The sequence below is a fragment of the Lagopus muta genome, chromosome 24 (assembly GCF_023343835.1).
Source record: "Lagopus muta isolate bLagMut1 chromosome 24, bLagMut1 primary, whole genome shotgun sequence".
Taxonomy (NCBI): Eukaryota; Metazoa; Chordata; class Aves; order Galliformes; family Phasianidae; genus Lagopus; species Lagopus muta.
This window is the reverse complement of record NC_064456.1, coordinates 5,795,924-5,814,104: the sequence shown is the minus strand read 5'-3', so window position 1 is coordinate 5,814,104 and position 18,181 is coordinate 5,795,924. Positions and strand designations below refer to the sequence as shown.

At 55.0% G+C, this 18,181-nt stretch overlaps 2 protein-coding genes across 21 annotated transcripts in view; one reads left to right on the top strand and one right to left on the bottom strand.

Moving 5' to 3' along the window:
• The first annotated feature begins 663 nt into the window (after positions 1–663).
• LOC125684276 (protein piccolo-like) lies at positions 664–3,618 on the top strand. Its single transcript, XM_048926299.1, has 6 exons — positions 664–785; positions 1,177–1,244; positions 1,411–1,473; positions 1,721–1,795; positions 2,041–2,109; positions 2,206–3,618. Exons 1-6 carry the CDS (start codon positions 664–666, stop codon positions 3,387–3,389), a joined length of 1,581 nt encoding a protein of 526 aa, XP_048782256.1. The 3' UTR covers positions 3,390–3,618.
• A 6,753-nt stretch (positions 3,619–10,371) lies between these two features.
• The window catches only part of LOC125684320 (uncharacterized), a 49,191-nt gene continuing 41,381 nt past the window's right edge, over positions 10,372–18,181 (bottom strand). For 6 of the 20 annotated variants that reach the window (XM_048926394.1, XM_048926396.1, XM_048926395.1 and 3 more), the window contains 2 exons: positions 12,496–12,591; positions 11,554–11,941 (listed from right to left, as the gene is read on the bottom strand). In XM_048926394.1, coding sequence (XP_048782351.1) covers positions 11,829–11,941; positions 12,496–12,591 — 209 coding nt within the window. In that variant the 3' untranslated portion in view covers positions 11,554–11,828. Of the gene's footprint in view, positions 10,465–11,553; positions 12,000–12,420; positions 12,592–13,758; positions 14,331–14,956; positions 15,039–15,128; positions 15,401–15,556; positions 15,788–15,898; positions 16,047–16,230; positions 16,681–18,181 lie in introns of those variants that run through there. The other 14 variants (XM_048926398.1, XM_048926405.1, XR_007373264.1 and 11 more) reach the window with 13 other exon arrangements.

Genomic DNA, 18,181 nt, shown 5'->3' with positions numbered 1-18,181 from the left:
CTGATCATGCAGTGCCTGAGCGAGAGGATGACCCAGGCTGGTTACACAAGAGTCATCTTAATTTCTCTGTTTTGCTACTTCAGATAACGCCATTGGGTGGCCGTCGTGTTGTTTTCTTAAAATTTGGTACCAGCCCTGGTGGCTTTGGGCCAGAGCCCAAAAGGCTGCATCCAGCCCAGGGGCTCACAGCCACAGCCCCAACCAGGGAGGCTGGCACCAGCCCAAGGGCCAAAAAGAACAGCCCGAAAGGTGGGATCCAGCCCAGGGGCTTCAAGCCACAGCCCAGCTGGAGAGGCCGGCACCAGCCCAGGGGCCTAAAGCTCCAGACACCGCTGGGGAGGTCAGCACTGCCCTGGGACCGAGATGCTGGCACTGGGTTTTGTTTTCTACTGGTTCCTATGGGACTCCATTGACCACTCTGAGGCCTTCCTGTTTTTTATTGGGCTGCACTAAAGTCATTTGACTTCTCTTAAGTTACTTTACTTAAATTCACCCCATGGGTGACCCTGGTGTTGGTCTCCTACAATTTGGATCTGGGAGGTGACCACTCCTTTGCCTATGATGCAAGCACAGCGGTGATGCAGGCACTTGCTGAGGTCACAGTGGTTGCCAGGCTGGGAGCGTTTGTGCCCCAGCTGGAGCAGAGCTGGTGGTCTGGTGAGCATGCTGCACACGGAGACTGAGCTCTGTGGTTTTCGAGAGAGAGATCCTCCTTTAGAGCCCACTGGGAGCAGCGCTGCGGCGTGTGCGTCAGCTGGGCACAGCTCCGGCTGGGCAGTGACCAGGTGAGCTGGGTTGGCGCTGGCTGGGTGCTGTGAGGTATCAGCAGAAAAGCTGGGCTGGGGAGGAGTTCCCAGGTCAAACGGTGCCCTTCTGAATGGCTGTACCCAGGGGATGCCCAGCAGGTGTTTCAGCAAACCGCGCTGAAGTCTCGGCAGAGAGCCAGGTGGGGGCATGGACGGTCAGCACACGTGTGGCGGAAAAGGGGACCTGGGGGCATTTGCTGACAGAAGCCGTGGCAGTCAGACTCCAGCTGCAGCTAGGGATAGGCAGGCAGTTCTTGCAGCCAGCTGATTTCCAAGCATTGCCTTCCTCAAGAGACGACATTGCATGGCAGAAGAAAGCTGGGAAAATGCTTCTTCCTCATGATTTTTCCCTTGTTGATGCTTTCTGTAGGTTCCTCTCCAAAAGGAGAACTCAGGAATCCAGGCAGCTGAAGGTTGCAGCGCTGCAGGCGATGTCAAGTAAGGAGTTTGGAGTGCAGGAAGGGGCAGTGAGAAGTGAACTATCAGTTGTGTTTGGGCTGTCAAAGTAGCATCTTTCTGTTTTCTGGGGGGACATGGGCTTACTAGGCAATACTTGTGCTGCCTGCTGGTGTCTGTGAAATCAACACACCATCTGTTGTTGTAGGGACAAAACCTGTGCATCTGTGGAACGGTGCGGGGCAAGGAGGGAAACGTAAAGCCTCCGCAGGTAAGAAGCTCCTGTGAGCTGTGGTGTGGGCACTGCCTCTAAACAGGGCTGCATGAAGGGCTGCTGTGATGGAGGGGAGAGGAAGGGACTGCAGTTCTGTGCTGACTGCACAAGTGGCACAGGGCTGCAGCAGCAGAAAGGCAAATTGCCAAAACTGCTGCTGAAGACCAGAAGTTTGTGGTTGGCAGTGCTCAAATCTTCCTCCCAAGAGATGCTCTTCATGTCTTTCTTGTCTCCTTTGTGTCAGAAGCTGATGCCAGTGGCCTTCCTCTGAAGCGCAGCCATGTGGAAAGCCAGGAGTGTGGCACAGCACCCAAGAGAGGTACAGACACACAGCAGGCATCTGGGTTTGGTGCACTGTCTTTCTAGTTAGGCTTTCTGCCTGTTCTTTCCTGGGACTGTTCTCATTGCGTGGGGTTGCTTGGGGTTTTAATCCCTGGGATTGACAGTTACCTCTCCTGTCCTGATTTATAATGGGATCCCAGCGTTCACCCAAGATCCCTTGCTGTGAACATGGTACAGGAGAGCTGGCATTGACTCTTTGGGATTTTTTCTTGCTGTTCCCAGCAGTGGTGAGCAGCTCGGATGTGCCGGAGGACATCACGGACATCCAGGGTTTGCTCTCTTGGATCAATGGTGAGTTTGGGGCTGCAGAGCTGCAGGTGCGTGTTTGCACCGAGTGGGTGTGAGAAGGCGCTCATGGCCATTTGGGGGATGTTTTTGCATTTTCAGATGTGGCAAGAGCTGCTGAGGTCCCCCAGGAGAACCCCAGCAGCCCTGCCCCTGCATGTTTCATCGCTGAGCTCCCTGACAACCCTGGGGACAGCAGAGAGCTCAGCACTCAGGCTGCTACCGGGACGCCCACCGACCCCTTCTGGGGGCTTCCTCCATCCCCCGGGCTCCTGCTTGAGCTGCAGTGCGGGCTGTCGGAGCTGCGCCCCGTCGTGCCACCAGCGAGCGCCCGGCTCAGCCCACGGCCGACCACCCTGGCTGTCAGCGCACCTCCCTCAGTGCAAACCGCACAGCCCACCGAGGAGGTGCAGCAAAGGCAGCCCCAGGAGGTTCAGGCTCACTCGCCCCCGTCGCCTGGCTCTGTCCCCAGCCAGGTGGCAGAAAAGAAGAACAGGGGCAGCACCAAGCGGGGGGCCAAGCGCCCTGTGCCTGATGGCACCCCCCAGAATGGGGAGAGCTCCCAGCAGGAGCAGCCCACCAGCAACGCCCCAGCCAAGAAAAGGAAGCTGCTGCCGCAGAGAGAAAGAAGTGAGAGAAAAGGCCGCAAACACGCGTGCCAAGGGAGGTTGTCTGGGGCTGGTGCAGGAGTCAGCAGCAGCGGGCAAGCGGGCACAGGCAGCGAGCTGCGCATGCACCTGCATGAATCTATCCAGGCCGTGCACCCGCTGGGGCAGAGGGTGACTGCGGTGGGCCCGGTGCGCCAGCCACCCTCTGTGCGGCCCCAACCCTCAGCCAGTGCTGGCCCTGCTGCCCTCCAGCCCCAAGACAGCAAAACAAACAAGGCAGAACCAACAGCTCCAGGCAGCATGGCACGAGAGGAGTGCACTGCCAAGAGGATGGCACCGAGCTGCCCGCGCCCATCCCTGCAGAGGAGCTCACCGCTGCGGAGGGACCCACCATCACCACCACCACCAGCAGCGCTGCACCAACAGCAGCCTCAGCCGCGGCGCCCCATGGACTTTGTGCCCTGCGTGGGGCCGCGGGCGGGTGGTGGTGCGGCACCCATAGTGATGGAGGAGTCGCTGCCCATCACAGCAGAGCAGCGGCCCGAGCGGGAGCGCATGAAGAAGCTGGCCCAGGAAGAGCGGCAGCGGGCAGCCCAGCAGATGAAGATCGGCCCCGTGCAGTTCCTGGTGCAGCGGGAGATAGACATGGCCATCGCCGACCAGTACGGCTACCCGTAACCCTGCGCTCCTCGCCAGCCCACAGCACCAGGCAGCAGCAGCAGCATTCCAGGGGCACCGCCAGCATCCTCATCCCTCCTTTCCAGAACCGAGCTGTCCTCTGGAGTCATCATGGCAGTGGGATGGGACGTTACCTGGGCATCAACTGTTGTGGAATGGGAATTTTAGGATTACTGTCATTGCTGTTACTCATTGTTTTCTATGATACGTTACTAAAAGCTTTGTGTTCTCTTTGCCACATCTCTGCCTGCAGTCATTTGTGCTGTGTCCCAGCCCCGCAGCTCCCCATGCCCTTCAGGGCAGGATGGGGCATCACAGATGGCCGTGTCCCTCAGTTGCCACCACCAGCCCCAGCCCTCCTCTCTCCCTGCAGTCCTTTGTGCAGCGGGGTGCAGAGGGCGTTTCACACAGCTCTCCTGCGCTGCCCATGAATTGCCGTGGAGATGGGCAGCAGGCACGAGTAGATGGAGGGGAATCACCCTGGCTCACTGTGGCCAGAAGAGACTCCAGCAGGGGCAGTTCCCATGGAGGGGTGAAGCAGAGGAAGCTGGGCCTGCTGTGCAGATAGGCATAAAGATACCTCCCATGCCATGGCTCTTCTGCCCCACATTGTTTGGCTCCTGCCAGTTTTGTCTTCAGGCAGGGACTCAACTGACTCTGTACACACAGCAGGATTTTCCATCTGGCAGCCGGTTGCGAGTGCTGCCCCCCAGGGCTCAGTACTGGGGCCGCTCCTATTGAACACCTTTGCCAATGATCTTGATGAGGGGATTGAGGGCACCCTCAGTGCGTTCACACATGGCACCAGGCTGGGAGGGAGCGCTGATCTGCCAGAGGGAAAGGTGCTGCAGAGGAACCTGGACAGACCAGATCGATTGTATGGTTGGGTTGTGGTTGGATTTGATGATCATGAAGCTCTTTTCCAACCTGAACAATCCTATGGTTCTACAATCCCATATCCATTCCAAGTCCATCCCATATCCAAAGCCCGTCTCACATATATCCCAATTCCTGATATCCCATCCCGTATCCACACCCCCACAGCCCACATCCCAATCGCACATTCCACATCCCAATCCAACATCCTATATCCCACATCCCAATCCCAATTCCAAATCTCATTCCCAGTCCCTCATCCCAAGCCCGTCACCCACCTGTCGATCTCAATCCCTCATCCCAATCGCAATCCCACATCCCCCATCCCAACTCCAATCCCAATCCCATCCCCTATGGCAACAGAGGGCACCCCGAGGCCCCTCCCGCACAGCCATTCTGCCCCGCCCCCGGCCTCTCATTGGTTAGGGGCACTTCCGGTCCATCTGTGCCTCTCATTGCTCAGCGGCAGTTCCGGCCCGCCTCCAGTCTCTGATTGGTCAGCAGCAGTGCCTCCAGCTCCGATTGGCTGAGAAGACAACGACAAAAACAGAGGAGCGTGGAACTGAAGAAGGCTTCTCTGAGAGCTGCTGCTGCACGTGCGGAGGTGAGTCCTTGGTGAGCGCAGACACGGCTGTGCTGTGCTCAGTGCCTCCGTCTGTCAGACGTGACAGATACTGCAGAATCCCAGGGCAAGCAGTGTAATAGAAAAGCACCCAGCTGTGTGTTTGAGGAAATCACAGAATCACAGAATTGTAGGGGTTGGAGGGGACCTCTAGAGATCATCAAGACCAACGCCCCTGTCAGCTGTAAGTGAGAGCTGCCCAGGGGAGCTTGGATGCCTTCCTCTGGCTTGAGAAGGGCACTGTTGATAATGGCCGGAGGGTTTTGCTGTGATAAAGAGCCTTGCCATGTCGGGCACTGCAACCTTGGAAACCTCGTTCCCCCAGCAGAGCATGAATCTTAGCATAGGCAGCTGTTGTGGGAAGTAACGCCAGTGACCTGAATGGCAGGAACGTGCTGTGCTGCATGGGGCCGTTCTGCAAGTGTCCTGATCAGCCTTGCTTAAGGAGATCTCCCCAGATTGATCCTGTCCTGTTTCCTTGCCTTGTTTCTTTCCAGTGCTCCGCCATGAACAGCCTGGTGGAGATGATGCAGAAGCTGCAGCTGAACGACTGAGAGGAGGAGCATCAGCAGGCAGCGCTGCAGCGCGCGGCGTTGCAGGGCAGCGTTCCGAGTGCCGCCCAAATCGGCATTCCTAGTTTGGTTGTAGTCAATAAAAAACAGCCACAATTAGAGATCGACAAAGAGAGCATGGCCTGATTTGTCCCGTGGCATTCCATGAGCTGCTGCACTCCTACTGGTCCAGAGTAGAACCTATGCAGCTTCGGAGCACCAAGCCGCCATCCTGGCATGGTTTTTGGAGGCAGTGCTCCAAGCGCTCCTGCTGTTGCTGACACCTGACGTTGCCCAGGGAGGACCTGGCCACTGCACTCTGCTCCACCCCCTGTGCCACACACGTGTGCAGCCCACCACCCTTCCACCTGCTGTGCAAACGCACCATCCCATCTTGCACAGTTCAGCCACGCTGCTTTCCTCCTCCTCCCCCACCAGTTCCCATTCCTGCTTCCCCTTCCTGTGCCCCCCCCCCCCCCCCCCCCCCCCCCGCCTTTCTTGCTTTGGCCCCAAAAGCCTGCCATCCCTCACAGCCCTCTGGTTTGCATGAGGCTTTGCATCGCTTCCTTTGTGCACAAGCCCCCACTGCTGTGCCCCTTGTTGCACCCCTCTTTTGCAGCACCGTGTAGCAGTCCCCCCCTACTAAAAGTGCAGTTAGCTCAGAAATCCAGATTGTTTCCAATTAGCATTTTTAATTAAAACACAACCTTGCAGCCATGGCTGTGAATCCTTATCACTGCACTGTGAGCTACTCCTGGCAGTGAATTCTCTCTCTGCACCATTGGTTTTGTAGCAGTCACTGTTAGCTTTGCCTCGATATCCCTCTGGGTTCTCTGCACGCGTCCCTTTCTGAAATCGTACTTCTCATGGGGAAACCCCCTCACAACCTTTCCTCTTTGGTTTTGTACATGGAACATCCGTATTTTATCCTCCTTTACGTGAACTTTATTACAACCTTTGGGCTGTAATACCCCTGACAATGAAAGCACAACTTGCACGTTAATGCGACACTGCTGTGCTTTGTACCAAATCAGTGCTCCTTGGGTCTCTGAGGTAGGACAGGGTGAAGGGGAGCGGCGTGAAGCTGTGTGCAGGAAATCTGAGGGTGGGAGGGCACTGCCAAACCCAGCTGGTGCATCTCTGTGCAGTTTTGCCTTCCCGAGAGGAACCCAGAGCTTCCCGGTAGTTTTCTGCTCCTGTACTGCAGTGTGAGCATAAGGTTCTGCTGCCTCCTTCTTCTGGAAGATCCTCTGCTGCCATGGACATCTGACACAGGCACCTGTCCTTTTCGGTTTGTCTTTTAATCAGGACACATTATGCCTGTTGTGTTTGCTGCACGTTACTTACCAAAGTCACCACGAAAGGGTTTTGATTTTCCTGCAGTCAGATTTGCTCTCACGTAACAAGCTTCTATAGCTGAGTCCCTCTGACTTTTGAAATTATTTTGTTGAGGTTCAAGACGTTCTAGTCTTTATAGTTTATAGTCTTTATAGCACCACCCTTCCCTCCTGCTTATAAGTTCCCATTTAATTACTGGAAGGCCACATCAGGCTTCCCCAGAGCATTCTCTTCTCCAGACTGAACAAGCCCAGCTCTCACTGCTGGCTCAGGTGAAGTTTTTTGTCTGCCAGGACACCGAAGTCCTTCTCAGCAGGGCCGCCCTCCATGAGTTCTTCTCCCAGCCTGCACAGATATCTGGGGCTGCCCTGACCCAGGTGCAACACCCTACACTTGACTTTGCTGAATCTCATTAGGTTCACAGATGAAGATTTTGAAACAGCTTTGTGAAGAAACGAAAGAACCTTGAGAGCAACAAGAGTTCTTTCAGGCTGGACGTTAGGAAAAACTCCTCCAAAAGAGTGGTTGGGCCCTGGACAGACTGCCCAGGGAGGGACTGCAGGCAGATTCCCCGGAGGCGTTCAGGAAATGTTTAGGTGTGCGTATGGGAACTGCTAAGTGAGAGCCTGAACCTCTGAATGATCACCTGAGGCAAGCCATGAGTCAGCCAGAGGAGCACAGGGAAGGCCATTCAGCTGTGCTGCCCTCCTGGACGTATTTAAGAGCTGGCTGCCAGTGGGGAAGGAGCTCTTCTGGAGATTGGCCCTGCTGGAGTTGTGTGAGTGAGCCCTGGGTAGGGGTAAGCCTTCTATTTGTTCTCTTTTTGTTATCATACTCTGCTTTGTCAAACTCTCTTGTTTCTCTCACCATTATAACATCTTACTAGTCATTGATTATACAGTGTGGCACTGAGGAAGATGAGCGATGTGGAACGCGTTTCTTTAGAGTCGTTTCAGAACGGCATTTCACTTAATTGTGAACCAGGCAAGGCGGTGCAGAATGAACAGAGGCAAAACAGAGTGTAGGGAGGGATGTGGAGGGGTGGAGCTGAGGAATGCAGCCTCGTCTCTCTCCTGCACCAGGCACTCGTGCTCATGTATTGGTTCAGACTGTGACTTGGAAAGTCTGCTACAAGTCACAGTAATGAGCAATGGGGGTGGGCAAAGTGATAATAGCTTCTTGGAAACAGTTGTGATATTCCCTCCTATTCTACTTGTAATATCAGGATAATCTACGCCAGACCTGGTACAAGACCTTTCTTGCATTTTCGTCCATCTCTTTCCCTGTGGTCCAACAGCCAATGATTTTCTGTACAAGAAGAGAAACTTCTCAAAAAACAGGGCAGTTTTTCTCCTGGATGCATACCCTGGGGATGGTGTAAGGTCAGAATGCTGAGGGGAAGTAGGCATTTCTCTGCTTCTCTTTATACCTTCCAAGTCACCCAGCTGCAGTGTCTATCTCTCAGCATCTCCCAACAACCACTTCTATTCCCACCAGGGATCTAAAGAAGAGTAAGTAGGAAGGAAAGTCTCCAATCTGGCAGGGCTTGCAGCCCCGGCAGGGGCTGGTGGAGGGCTTGCAGCCCCGGCAGGGGCTGGTGGAGGGCTTGCAGCCCCGGCAGGGGCTGGTGGAGGGCTTGCAGCCCCGGCAGGGGCTGGTGGAGGGCTTGCAGCCCCGGCAGGGTTCACCAAGGGGAGGTCGTGCTTGACCAACCTGGTGGCCTTCTGTGATGTTGTCTCTGGCTGGGTGGATGGGGGGAGAGCAGTGGATGTAGCCTACCTTGATTTCAGCAAGGCTTTTGATGCTGTCCCCCACCACATCCTTATAACAAAGCTGAGCAAGTGTGGGATAGATGAGTGGACAGTGAGGTGGGTTGAGAACTGGCTGCTGGCAGAGCGCAGAGGGTCGTCGTTGGCAGTGCAGAGTCTGGCTGGAGACCTGTAACCAGTGGTGTCCCCCAGGGGTCGGTGCTGGGTCCAGTCTTGTTCAACATCTTCATCAATGACCTTGATGAGGGGATAATGGCCACCCTCAGCAAGTTTGTGATGATACGAAGCTGGGAGGATTGGCTGAAGGCCGTGCTGCCATTCAGCAAGAGCTGGACAGGCTGAGAGCTGGGCAGTAAAAAAATGGATGAGGTTTAACAACAGCAATTGTAGAGTCTTGCATCTGGGGAGGAGTAATTGCATGCACCAGTACAGGTTGGGGGATGAGCTGCTGGAGGGGAGCTCTGCGGAGAGGGACCTGGGTGTCCTGTTTTATGACAGGTTGCCATGAGCCAGCAGTGTGCCCTTGTGGCCAAGAGGGCCAAGGGCATCCTGGGGTGCATTAAAAAGAGCGTGGCCAGCAGGTCGAGGGAGGTGATCCTCCCCCTCTGCTCTGCCCTGGTAAGGCCTCATCTGGAGCACTGCGTCCAGTTCTGGGCTCCCCAGTACAAAAAAGACAGGGATCTCTTGGGAAGAGTCCAGCAGAGGGTCACGAAGATGGTGAAGGGCCTGGAGCATCTCTGCTATGAGGAAAGGCTGAGAGAACTGGGTCTGTTCAGCCTTGAGAAAAGGAGACTGAGAGGGGACCTGATCCAGGTCTATAAATATCTGAGGTGTGGGGGGCAGAATGGCGAGGCCGGACTCTTTTCAGTGGTGAATGGAGACAGGACAAAGGGAAATGGCTGGAAACTGCAGCATAGGAAGTTCTGCACCAGTGTGTGCAAGAACTTCTTTACAGTGAGGTGACGGAGCACTGGAACAGGCTGCCCAGGGAGGTGCGGGAGTCTCCTTCTCTGGAGATGTTCAAGACCTGCCTGGATGCCGACCTGTGTGACTTGGTGTAGGGAACTGCTTTGGCAGGGGGTTGGACTTGATGATCTCTTGAGGTCCCTTCCAACCCCTACAATTCTGTGATTCTGTGATCCCAGCCCCATCCCAGCACATCCAAGCATCAAACCAGCATCATCCCAGCACATCTGACCACCATCCCAGCAGAACCCAGACATCCCATACTATTTTGCATGATTCCAGCATGATTCCAGCATGATTCCAGCATGATTCCAGCATGATTCCAGCATGATTCCAGCACCTCCCAGCCCCATCACACACCATCTCACACCATGAAAGAACATCCCAGCACTTTCCCAGTACATACCAGCACCATCCCACAACACTCCAGCATGTCCAAGGATGATCCCAGCAAATCCCAGCACATCACATCTCATCCCAGCCGCTGCATCCCAGCACATCCCACCACATCACAGCACATCAAAGCAACATCCCAGCTCATCCCAGCACCATCACAGCACATCCCAGCCACATCCAAGTAACATCCCAGCGCGTCCCAGCCCATCCCAGCAACATGTAAGCACCATCTAAGCACCATTCAAGCACATCCCACACCATAACAGAACATCCCAGAAACATCCCAGTACATCTCATCCCAGCAGCTGCATCACAGAACATTCCACCACTTCGCAGCACCATCCCACAGCATCCCAGCACTATCCAAAAACATCCCACCCCATCCCAGTACTATCCAAAAACATCCCACCCCATCCCAGCACAACCCAGCACGTTCCACACCATCCCTGCACCAGCCCAGCACAACCCAGGACGTCCCAGCACCATCGCAGCACATGCCTACTCCATACCAGCACCATAGAAGGACATCCCAGCACATCCCAGCACCATCCCAGCACCTGCATCCCATCCATGTATCTATCTAGAAACTCCACTTCCCCAGTCTTTCAGTGAACAGACAGAAAGACACCCGCCTTGTGCTGCCTTCTCCTCCATTTCCTTCAGGACATGGCAGAGCCTCTGCGGATATTCTCCAATTCTCCATGTCTCTTTCTGTCTCTCAGGACCTGAACACAAAGCACGAAAATACATTTCAGACAAACAAAGGGTTGAACCGAATGGTCTTTTTGGTGAAGTCAATACAGACAACAGCCACCCCTGGGACGCCTGTGGGGCTCCAGCACGGCAGGCAGCCAAGGATTTTTGCCCGGCCTTCCCTGCAGCCACTTCTGCACCCAAAGGCTGAGAACTTTCCATCACACGCTGCCGTCTACGCAGCTGCGTAGCAGAGTTATGCAAGTTGCAGAGCTGCCAGGTGGGCAGCTGGCTGGCGCTCAGCATCCCAGCACATCTAAGCACCATTCAAGCACATCCCACACAGTCCCAGCACATCCCAGCACCATCCCAGCACACACCAGCACCATCCCACAACACCCCAGCATGTCCAAGGACGATCCCAGCACATCCCAGCACATCTCATCCCAGCCGCTGCATCCCAGAACATCCCACCACTTCACAGCACCATCCCACATCATCCTAGAACCAACCCACATTATCCCAGCACATCCCAGCACAAACCAGCACCATCATATCACCTTCCCACACCATCCCAGCACAACCCAGCACATCCCAGCCCCATACCAGCACCATCACAGGACATCCCAGCACCAGCCCACTGCATCCCAACATATCCCAGAACCATCCTACACCTTCCCAGCAGCATACCAGAACAACCCAGCACATCCCAGCACCATCCTAGACCATCCCATCACATCCCAGTCCCATCCCATCACATCCCAGACCCATCCCACCACATCCAAGCACCATCACAGCGCATCCCAGCCACATCCCAGTAACATCCCAGCACGTCCCAGCCCATCCCAGCACCATCTAAGCACATCCCACACCATTACAGAGCATCCCAGAAACACCCAGTACATCTCATCCCAGCAGCTGCATCACAGAACATTCCACCACTTGCAGCACCATCCTACACCATCCCAGCACAACCCAGCACCATCCCAGCTGCACCCCACACCATCCCAGTGTTATATATTATGCCAAACAAATTGAACATCCCAATTATATATTCTGGAAATCGTCTTTTATTAAAGCAAGCAAGTAAGCAAAAGAGCACTGGGTGGCCGGGGAGTCTGCTCCACCAACAGCGCGCGCTTTCCCTTTCCAGCTGACAGTCTTTACACAGTTCACTAGCCTGTGTTCGTGGCTGCACAATATCTCTTGCGCAGGCGTGGTCCTGTTGTTAGGCAGCCATCCTTTGTCTTGTCAGATGGGGAGGCCTGGGATCTTTGCAATACATGCGTTCATAATCCTTACGCAGCATCTTTAAAGCTGTGTAAGTCCTGGGGTCCATACCTGAAATTGCTGTGTTTGTTGGTGTTTCCGGATGTCTGTAGTAGGAAACTGGCCTCTGCTGTTGTTACAGTTTACTAGTGATAAGCTTACAAATGATTTGATTAACAAACAACAGACTGCTCCTATTACACCAGCACATCCCAGCACTATCCAGAAACATCCCAGCACCATCCCAGCAAAAACCAGCACGTCCCACACAATTCAACACCTTCCTACACCATCCCAGCACAACCCAGTACGTCCCAGCACCGTCCCAGCACATGCCAGCCCCATACCAGCACCATCCAAGGACATCCCAGAACCATCCCAGGACATCCCAGCACAACCCAGCACCATCCTACACCTTTCCTGCACCATCCCAGAACATCCCAGCACATCCCAGCACCACCCCATCAAATCACAGCATCATCTCACACCATCCCATACCATCCCTGCACCATCCCAGCACATCCCAGCCCCATCCCAGCACATCCCAGCACCTGCATCCCATCCATGTATCTATCTAGAAACTCCACTTCCCCAGTCTTTCAGTGAACAGACACAAAGACACCCACCTTGTGCTGCCTTCTCCTCCACCATTTCCTTCAGGACATGGCAGAGCCTCTGCGGATATTCTCCAATTCTCCATGCCTCTTTCTGTCTCTCAGGACCTGAACACAAAGCATGAAAATACATTTCAGACAAACAAAGGGTTGAACCGAATGGTCTTTTTGGTGAAGTCAATAAAGACAACAGTCACCCCTGGGACGCCTGTGGGGCTCCAGCACGGCAGGCAGCCAAGGATTTTTGCCCGGCCTTCCCTGCAGCCACTTCTGCACCCAAAGGCTGAGGACAACTTTCCATCACACGCTGCCGTCTACGCAGCTGTGTAGCAGAGTTATGCAAGTTGCAGAGCTGCCAGGTGGGCAGCTGGCTGGCGCTCAGCATCCCAGCACCATCTAAGCACCACTCAAGCACATCCCACAACATCCCACAACATCCCAGCACCATCCCACAACACCCCAGCAAGTCCAAGGATGATCCCAGCACATCCCAGCACATCTCATCCCAGCCGCTGCATCCCAGAACATCCCAACACTTAGCAGCACATCCCAGCACCACCCCACCACATCCCACCACATCCCAGCCCCATCCCAGCACTATCCTAGCCCATCCCAGAACATCTCAGCCCCATCCCAGCACATCCCAGCCACATCCCAGCAACATTCCTACACGTCCCAGCCAATCCCAGCACCATCTAAGCACCATTCAAGCACATCCCACACAACTACAGAACATCCCAGCACCATCCCAGATCCATCACAGCACATTCCAGCATTACTCAAGCACATCCCAGCACAGCCCAGGTCCATCCCAGCACCATCCCAGCACATCCCAGCCCCATCGCACAACCATCCCAGCACCATCACAGCACATCACAGCACATGCCAGCTCATCCCACCACATCCCACCACATCCCAGCACCATCACAGCACATCCCAGCCACATCCCAGCTCATCCCACCACATCCCAGCACATCCCAGCACCATCACAGCACATCCCAGCCACATCCCAGCCCCATCCCAGCACTATCTAAGCAGCATTCAAGCACATCTCACACGACTACATAACATCCCAGCACATCCCACCCCATCCCAGCACGTCCCAGTCCCATACCAGCACCATCACAGGACATCCCAGCACCAGCCCACTGCATCCCAACATATCCCAGAACCATCCTACACTTTCCCAGCACCATCCCAGAACAACCCAGCACATCCCAGCACCATTCCAGCACATCCCAGCACATCCCACCCCATCCCAGCACAACCCAGCACATCCCAGTCCCATACCAGCACCATCACAGGACATCCCAGCACCAGCCCACTGCATCCCAACATATCCCAGAACCATCCTACACCTTCCCAGCACCATCCCAGAACAACCCAGCACATCCCAGCACCATTCCAGCACATGCCAGCATCATCCCACACCAGCCCAGCACCAGCCCAGCCCAATCCCAGAACACCCCACCATATGCCACAACAACCCAGCACCATCCCAGCACCATCCTAGACCATTCCATCACATCCCAGACCCATCCCACCACATCCAAGCACCATCACAGCGCATCCCAGCCACATCCCAGTAACATCCCAGCACGTCCCAGCCCATCCCAGCACCATCTAAGCACCATTCAAGCACATCCCACACCATTACAGAACATCCCAGCACATCTCATCCCAGCAGCTGCATCACAGAACATTCCACCACTTCGCAGCACCATCCCACAGCACAACCCAGCACCACACCAGCTGCAGCCCACACCATCCCAGCACATCCCAGTACTATCCAAAAATATCCCAGCCCCATCCCAGCACAACCCAGCACGTCCCACACAATTCCACACCTTCCCAGCTCCATCCCAGCACAACCCAGTACGTCCCAGCACCATCCCAGCACATGCCAGCCCCATACCAGAACCATCCAAGGACATCCCAGCACCATCACAGCACATCCCAGCATATCCCAGAACCATCCCACACCTTCCCAGCACAAACCAGAACCATCCCAACACATTCCCACACCATCCTAGCACATCTCAGCCCCATACCAGCACCATCCAAGGACATCCCAGAACCATCCCAGGACATCCCAGCATATCCCTGAACCATCCTACACCTTTCCTGCACCATCCCAGCACATCCCAGCATGTCCAGCCCAGCAAACAATTCCACACCATCCCAGCACCAGCCCAGCACAACCCAGCCCGTCCCAGCACCATCGCAGCACATGCCTACTCCATACCAGCACCATCCAAGGACATCCCAGCACCACCCCATCAAATCACAACATCATCTCACACCATCCCATACCATCCCTGCACCATCCCAGCACATTCCAGCACCATTCAAGCACATCCCAGCCCCATCCCAGCACATCCCAGCACCATCCCAGCACCTGCATCCCATCCATGTATCTATCTAGAAACTCCACTTCCCCAGTCTTTCAGTGAACAGACACAAAGACACCCACCTTGTGCTGCCTTCTCCTCCACCATTTCCTTCAGGACATGGCAGAGCCTCTGCGGATATTCTCCAATTCTCCATGTCTCTTTCTGTCTCAGAAAGCACGAAAATACATTGCAGACAAACAAAGGGTTGAACCGAATGGTCTTTTTGGTGAAGTCAATAAAGACAACAGCCACCCCTGGGACGCCTGTGGGGCTCCAGCACGGCAGGCAGCCAAGGATTTTTGCCCGGCCTTCCCTGCAGCCACTTCTGCACCCAAAGGCTGAGGACAACTTTCCATCACACGCTGCCGTCTACGCAGCTGCGTAGCAGAGTTATGCAAGTTGCAGAGCTGCCAGGTGGGCAGCTGGCTGGCGCTCAGCAGCTTTCCCCATACTCTCTCCGGGCCGTGTGAAACAATCCTCAGCGGCAGCATGGAAGAACATCTGGGTTTTCTTACTGGAGAGATCTGTGATGTACAGATACAAAGCCAGCAGGACACTGGGAGCACGCAGCACCCAAGAAACAGGGAGTAGAAATCACCGGGCAGTGAAAAGCTGAACCCTGCCTGAACTACCGCAGCCGCATACGAGCAGAGAGCCACAGATGAAGGCTGGTAACTCACCTCTGGCATCCAGCCCAGGCTCAGCAACAGGACTCCGCTTTGGTACTTCACCGAGAGGACCTGCAGGCACAGCTGTGATCAGACACAGGTGAGGACAGCTTCCACTGCACCTTGGCGCCTGGTCTTTCTGCAGTGACCTGCGAGGACTGCTGGCAGGTCGGGGAAAGACATGGTCCAAACGGCAAACGTAGAGGTTCTCTCCTCCAAAGAGTGGCCAGGGCTGCTTTCCCACTGAAATGGGACAGTTCGCCAAGTAAAGAAATACTCAGGACTGTTCTGTGTACAGAACAGGGCCTTTAAGGCACAAAGAGACTTGAAAGACCTTTGGAGGCTCTTAAGTACCTGCATAAACTACAACACCGCTGATTTCTCCTGCCTTCAAAGACAAAGGCAGCTTTCCAAATGCTCTCTGCAGGCCACGTGCAACACGCCGCTGGGACCGCTCGGAAGGGCACACAGCCATCAGGGCTTTCGTACTGGGAAATCCCTGCTGCATCTCACACTAAAGCTTCTTCAGCCACATTTCCCCTCCAACCCTCCCCACCCCACCCACTCTCCCCTCCCCTCCCCTCCCCTCCTCCCTACCTCCCATTTTCTTTTGCCTCCCCTCCTTCCCCTCGCCTCCCCTCCTCTCCCCTCCACTCCCCTTCCCCCTTGCCTTATGCCCAACTTACCTCTCCTGCTCTTCACGGAATTCGTCTGGATTCTCCTGCTTTTTGCTGCTACTCTTGCCTGGCTTTCCTTCGCAATGCTGTGCATTGCTCTCTCCGTATTTCTTGCCAGCCATTCTTCTCTTAGCTCTTATTCTTCACTTTTTACTTGGCTTTTTTTCGTTATCTTCTTTCCTTTCTTTTCCTTTTGTTTTTACAGACATCTGTACAACCACATTCTCCTATATCCTCCCCCAGCCCCCTATATCCCTCCCCACAGCTCTCCCCAGCCCCTGGAGCCCCTCCAAAACCTCCCCAAGAGCCGTCCCAAAGAAGCCGTGTGGTGAGCTGCAGCCATACATCTCAGTCTGGGGAGCTGGGAACTGGCTGAAGGGGCCACAAGGACAGGAATGTTTCCCTATAGCACCGTGTCCCCCCGGAACCTCCTCACAGCCCTCTATTGCCCCAAATCCCCCAGACCCACCCCTGCAGCCCCGTGTACCCCAATCCCCTGCCACAGCCCACTCCAGCCCCGTGTGCCTCCCTGCACCCCAACAGCCTTCTGCAGCCCCCTGCCCCCCCACAGCTCTCCCCAGCTCCCCACAGCTTCCTCGCCCCCTCTATTTCCCCGCCAGCCCCCTTTATCTCTCCCACAGCTCCCGGGAGCCCCATACCGATCCCACATCCACAGCCCGTCCCATATATATCCCACTTCCCCACACCCCATCCTGTCTCCATCCACATCCCCACATCCCAGCCCTGCTCCCAGCCCCTCACCCCACACGGAGGTGGCTGATGGACGCGCACGCTTCCTTCCCTGTCCCGGCGCCGCTCTCCCTCCCTCCCTCCCAGCTCCGGCGCCGCTGTCCTCAGCACCGCTCACGCCGTGCCGCGGTTCCGTCTCGGTGCTGCCCGGACAGCTCCGAAGCGCAGCGGCTGTGGGACCGGCACCGTGTGAAGGGAGAGCCGGCTGCCAACGGCCGTTCCCGCGCGCTGCGCCTCAGCCAATCGGAGCTGGCGGCGCTGCCGCTGACCAATGAGAGGCACGAACGGGCCGGAACTGGCCCTGACCAATGAGAGTCCGGGGGCGGGACGGAGCTGCCGCTGACCAATGAGAGGCACGAACGGGCCGGAACTGGCCCTGACCAATGAGAGGCCGGGGGCGGGGCGGAGCTGCAATGGTGGAGGGGCTCGGGGTGTTTTTCTGGCAGAAAACCCCCGATTTAAGGGGAAAAACTGGGATTTCTGGGAGAAAATCCCAGATTTCAAGGGAACACCTGGGGTTGCTGGCAGAAAACCCTTTAATCCCTGTTTTTCCCCCAAAATCTCGGGTTTTCTCCCAGAAATCCCTGTTTTTTTCCCCAAAAATGTGGGGTTTTCCTCCCAGAAATGCCTGTTTTCCCCCCATTAAATGTGGCTTTTTCTCCCAGAAATCCCTGCTTTTCTCCTTAAATGTGTTTTTTTCTCCCAGAAATCCCTGTTTTTTCCCCTTATATCAGGGGTTTTCTCCCAGAAATCCCTGTTTTCCCCCCATTAAATGTGGCTTTTTCTCCCAGAAATCCCGGTTTTTTTCCTTCAGTTTGGGGTTTGCTCCCATAAATTCCTGGTTTACCCCTTAAATCAGTGGTTTTTTTTCAAGAAATCCCTGTTTTTTCCCCTTCAATCTGGGTTTTTTTTTCCAGAAATCCCTGTTTTTCCCCTTAAATCTGGGATTTTCTCGCAGAAATCCCTGTTTTTCCCCTTAAATCTGGGATTTTCTCCAAGAAATCCCTGTTTTCCCCCCATTAAATGTGGCTTTTTCTCCCAGAAAATCCCTGTTTTTCCCTTTCAATTTGGGGTTTTCTCCCAGAAATCCCTGTTTTTTCCACTTAAATCTGGAGTTTTCACCAAGAAATCCCTGTTTTAACCCTTAAATCAGGGGTTTTCTCCCAAAAATCCTGGTGTTTATCCGTAAATGTGGATTTTTCTCCCAGAA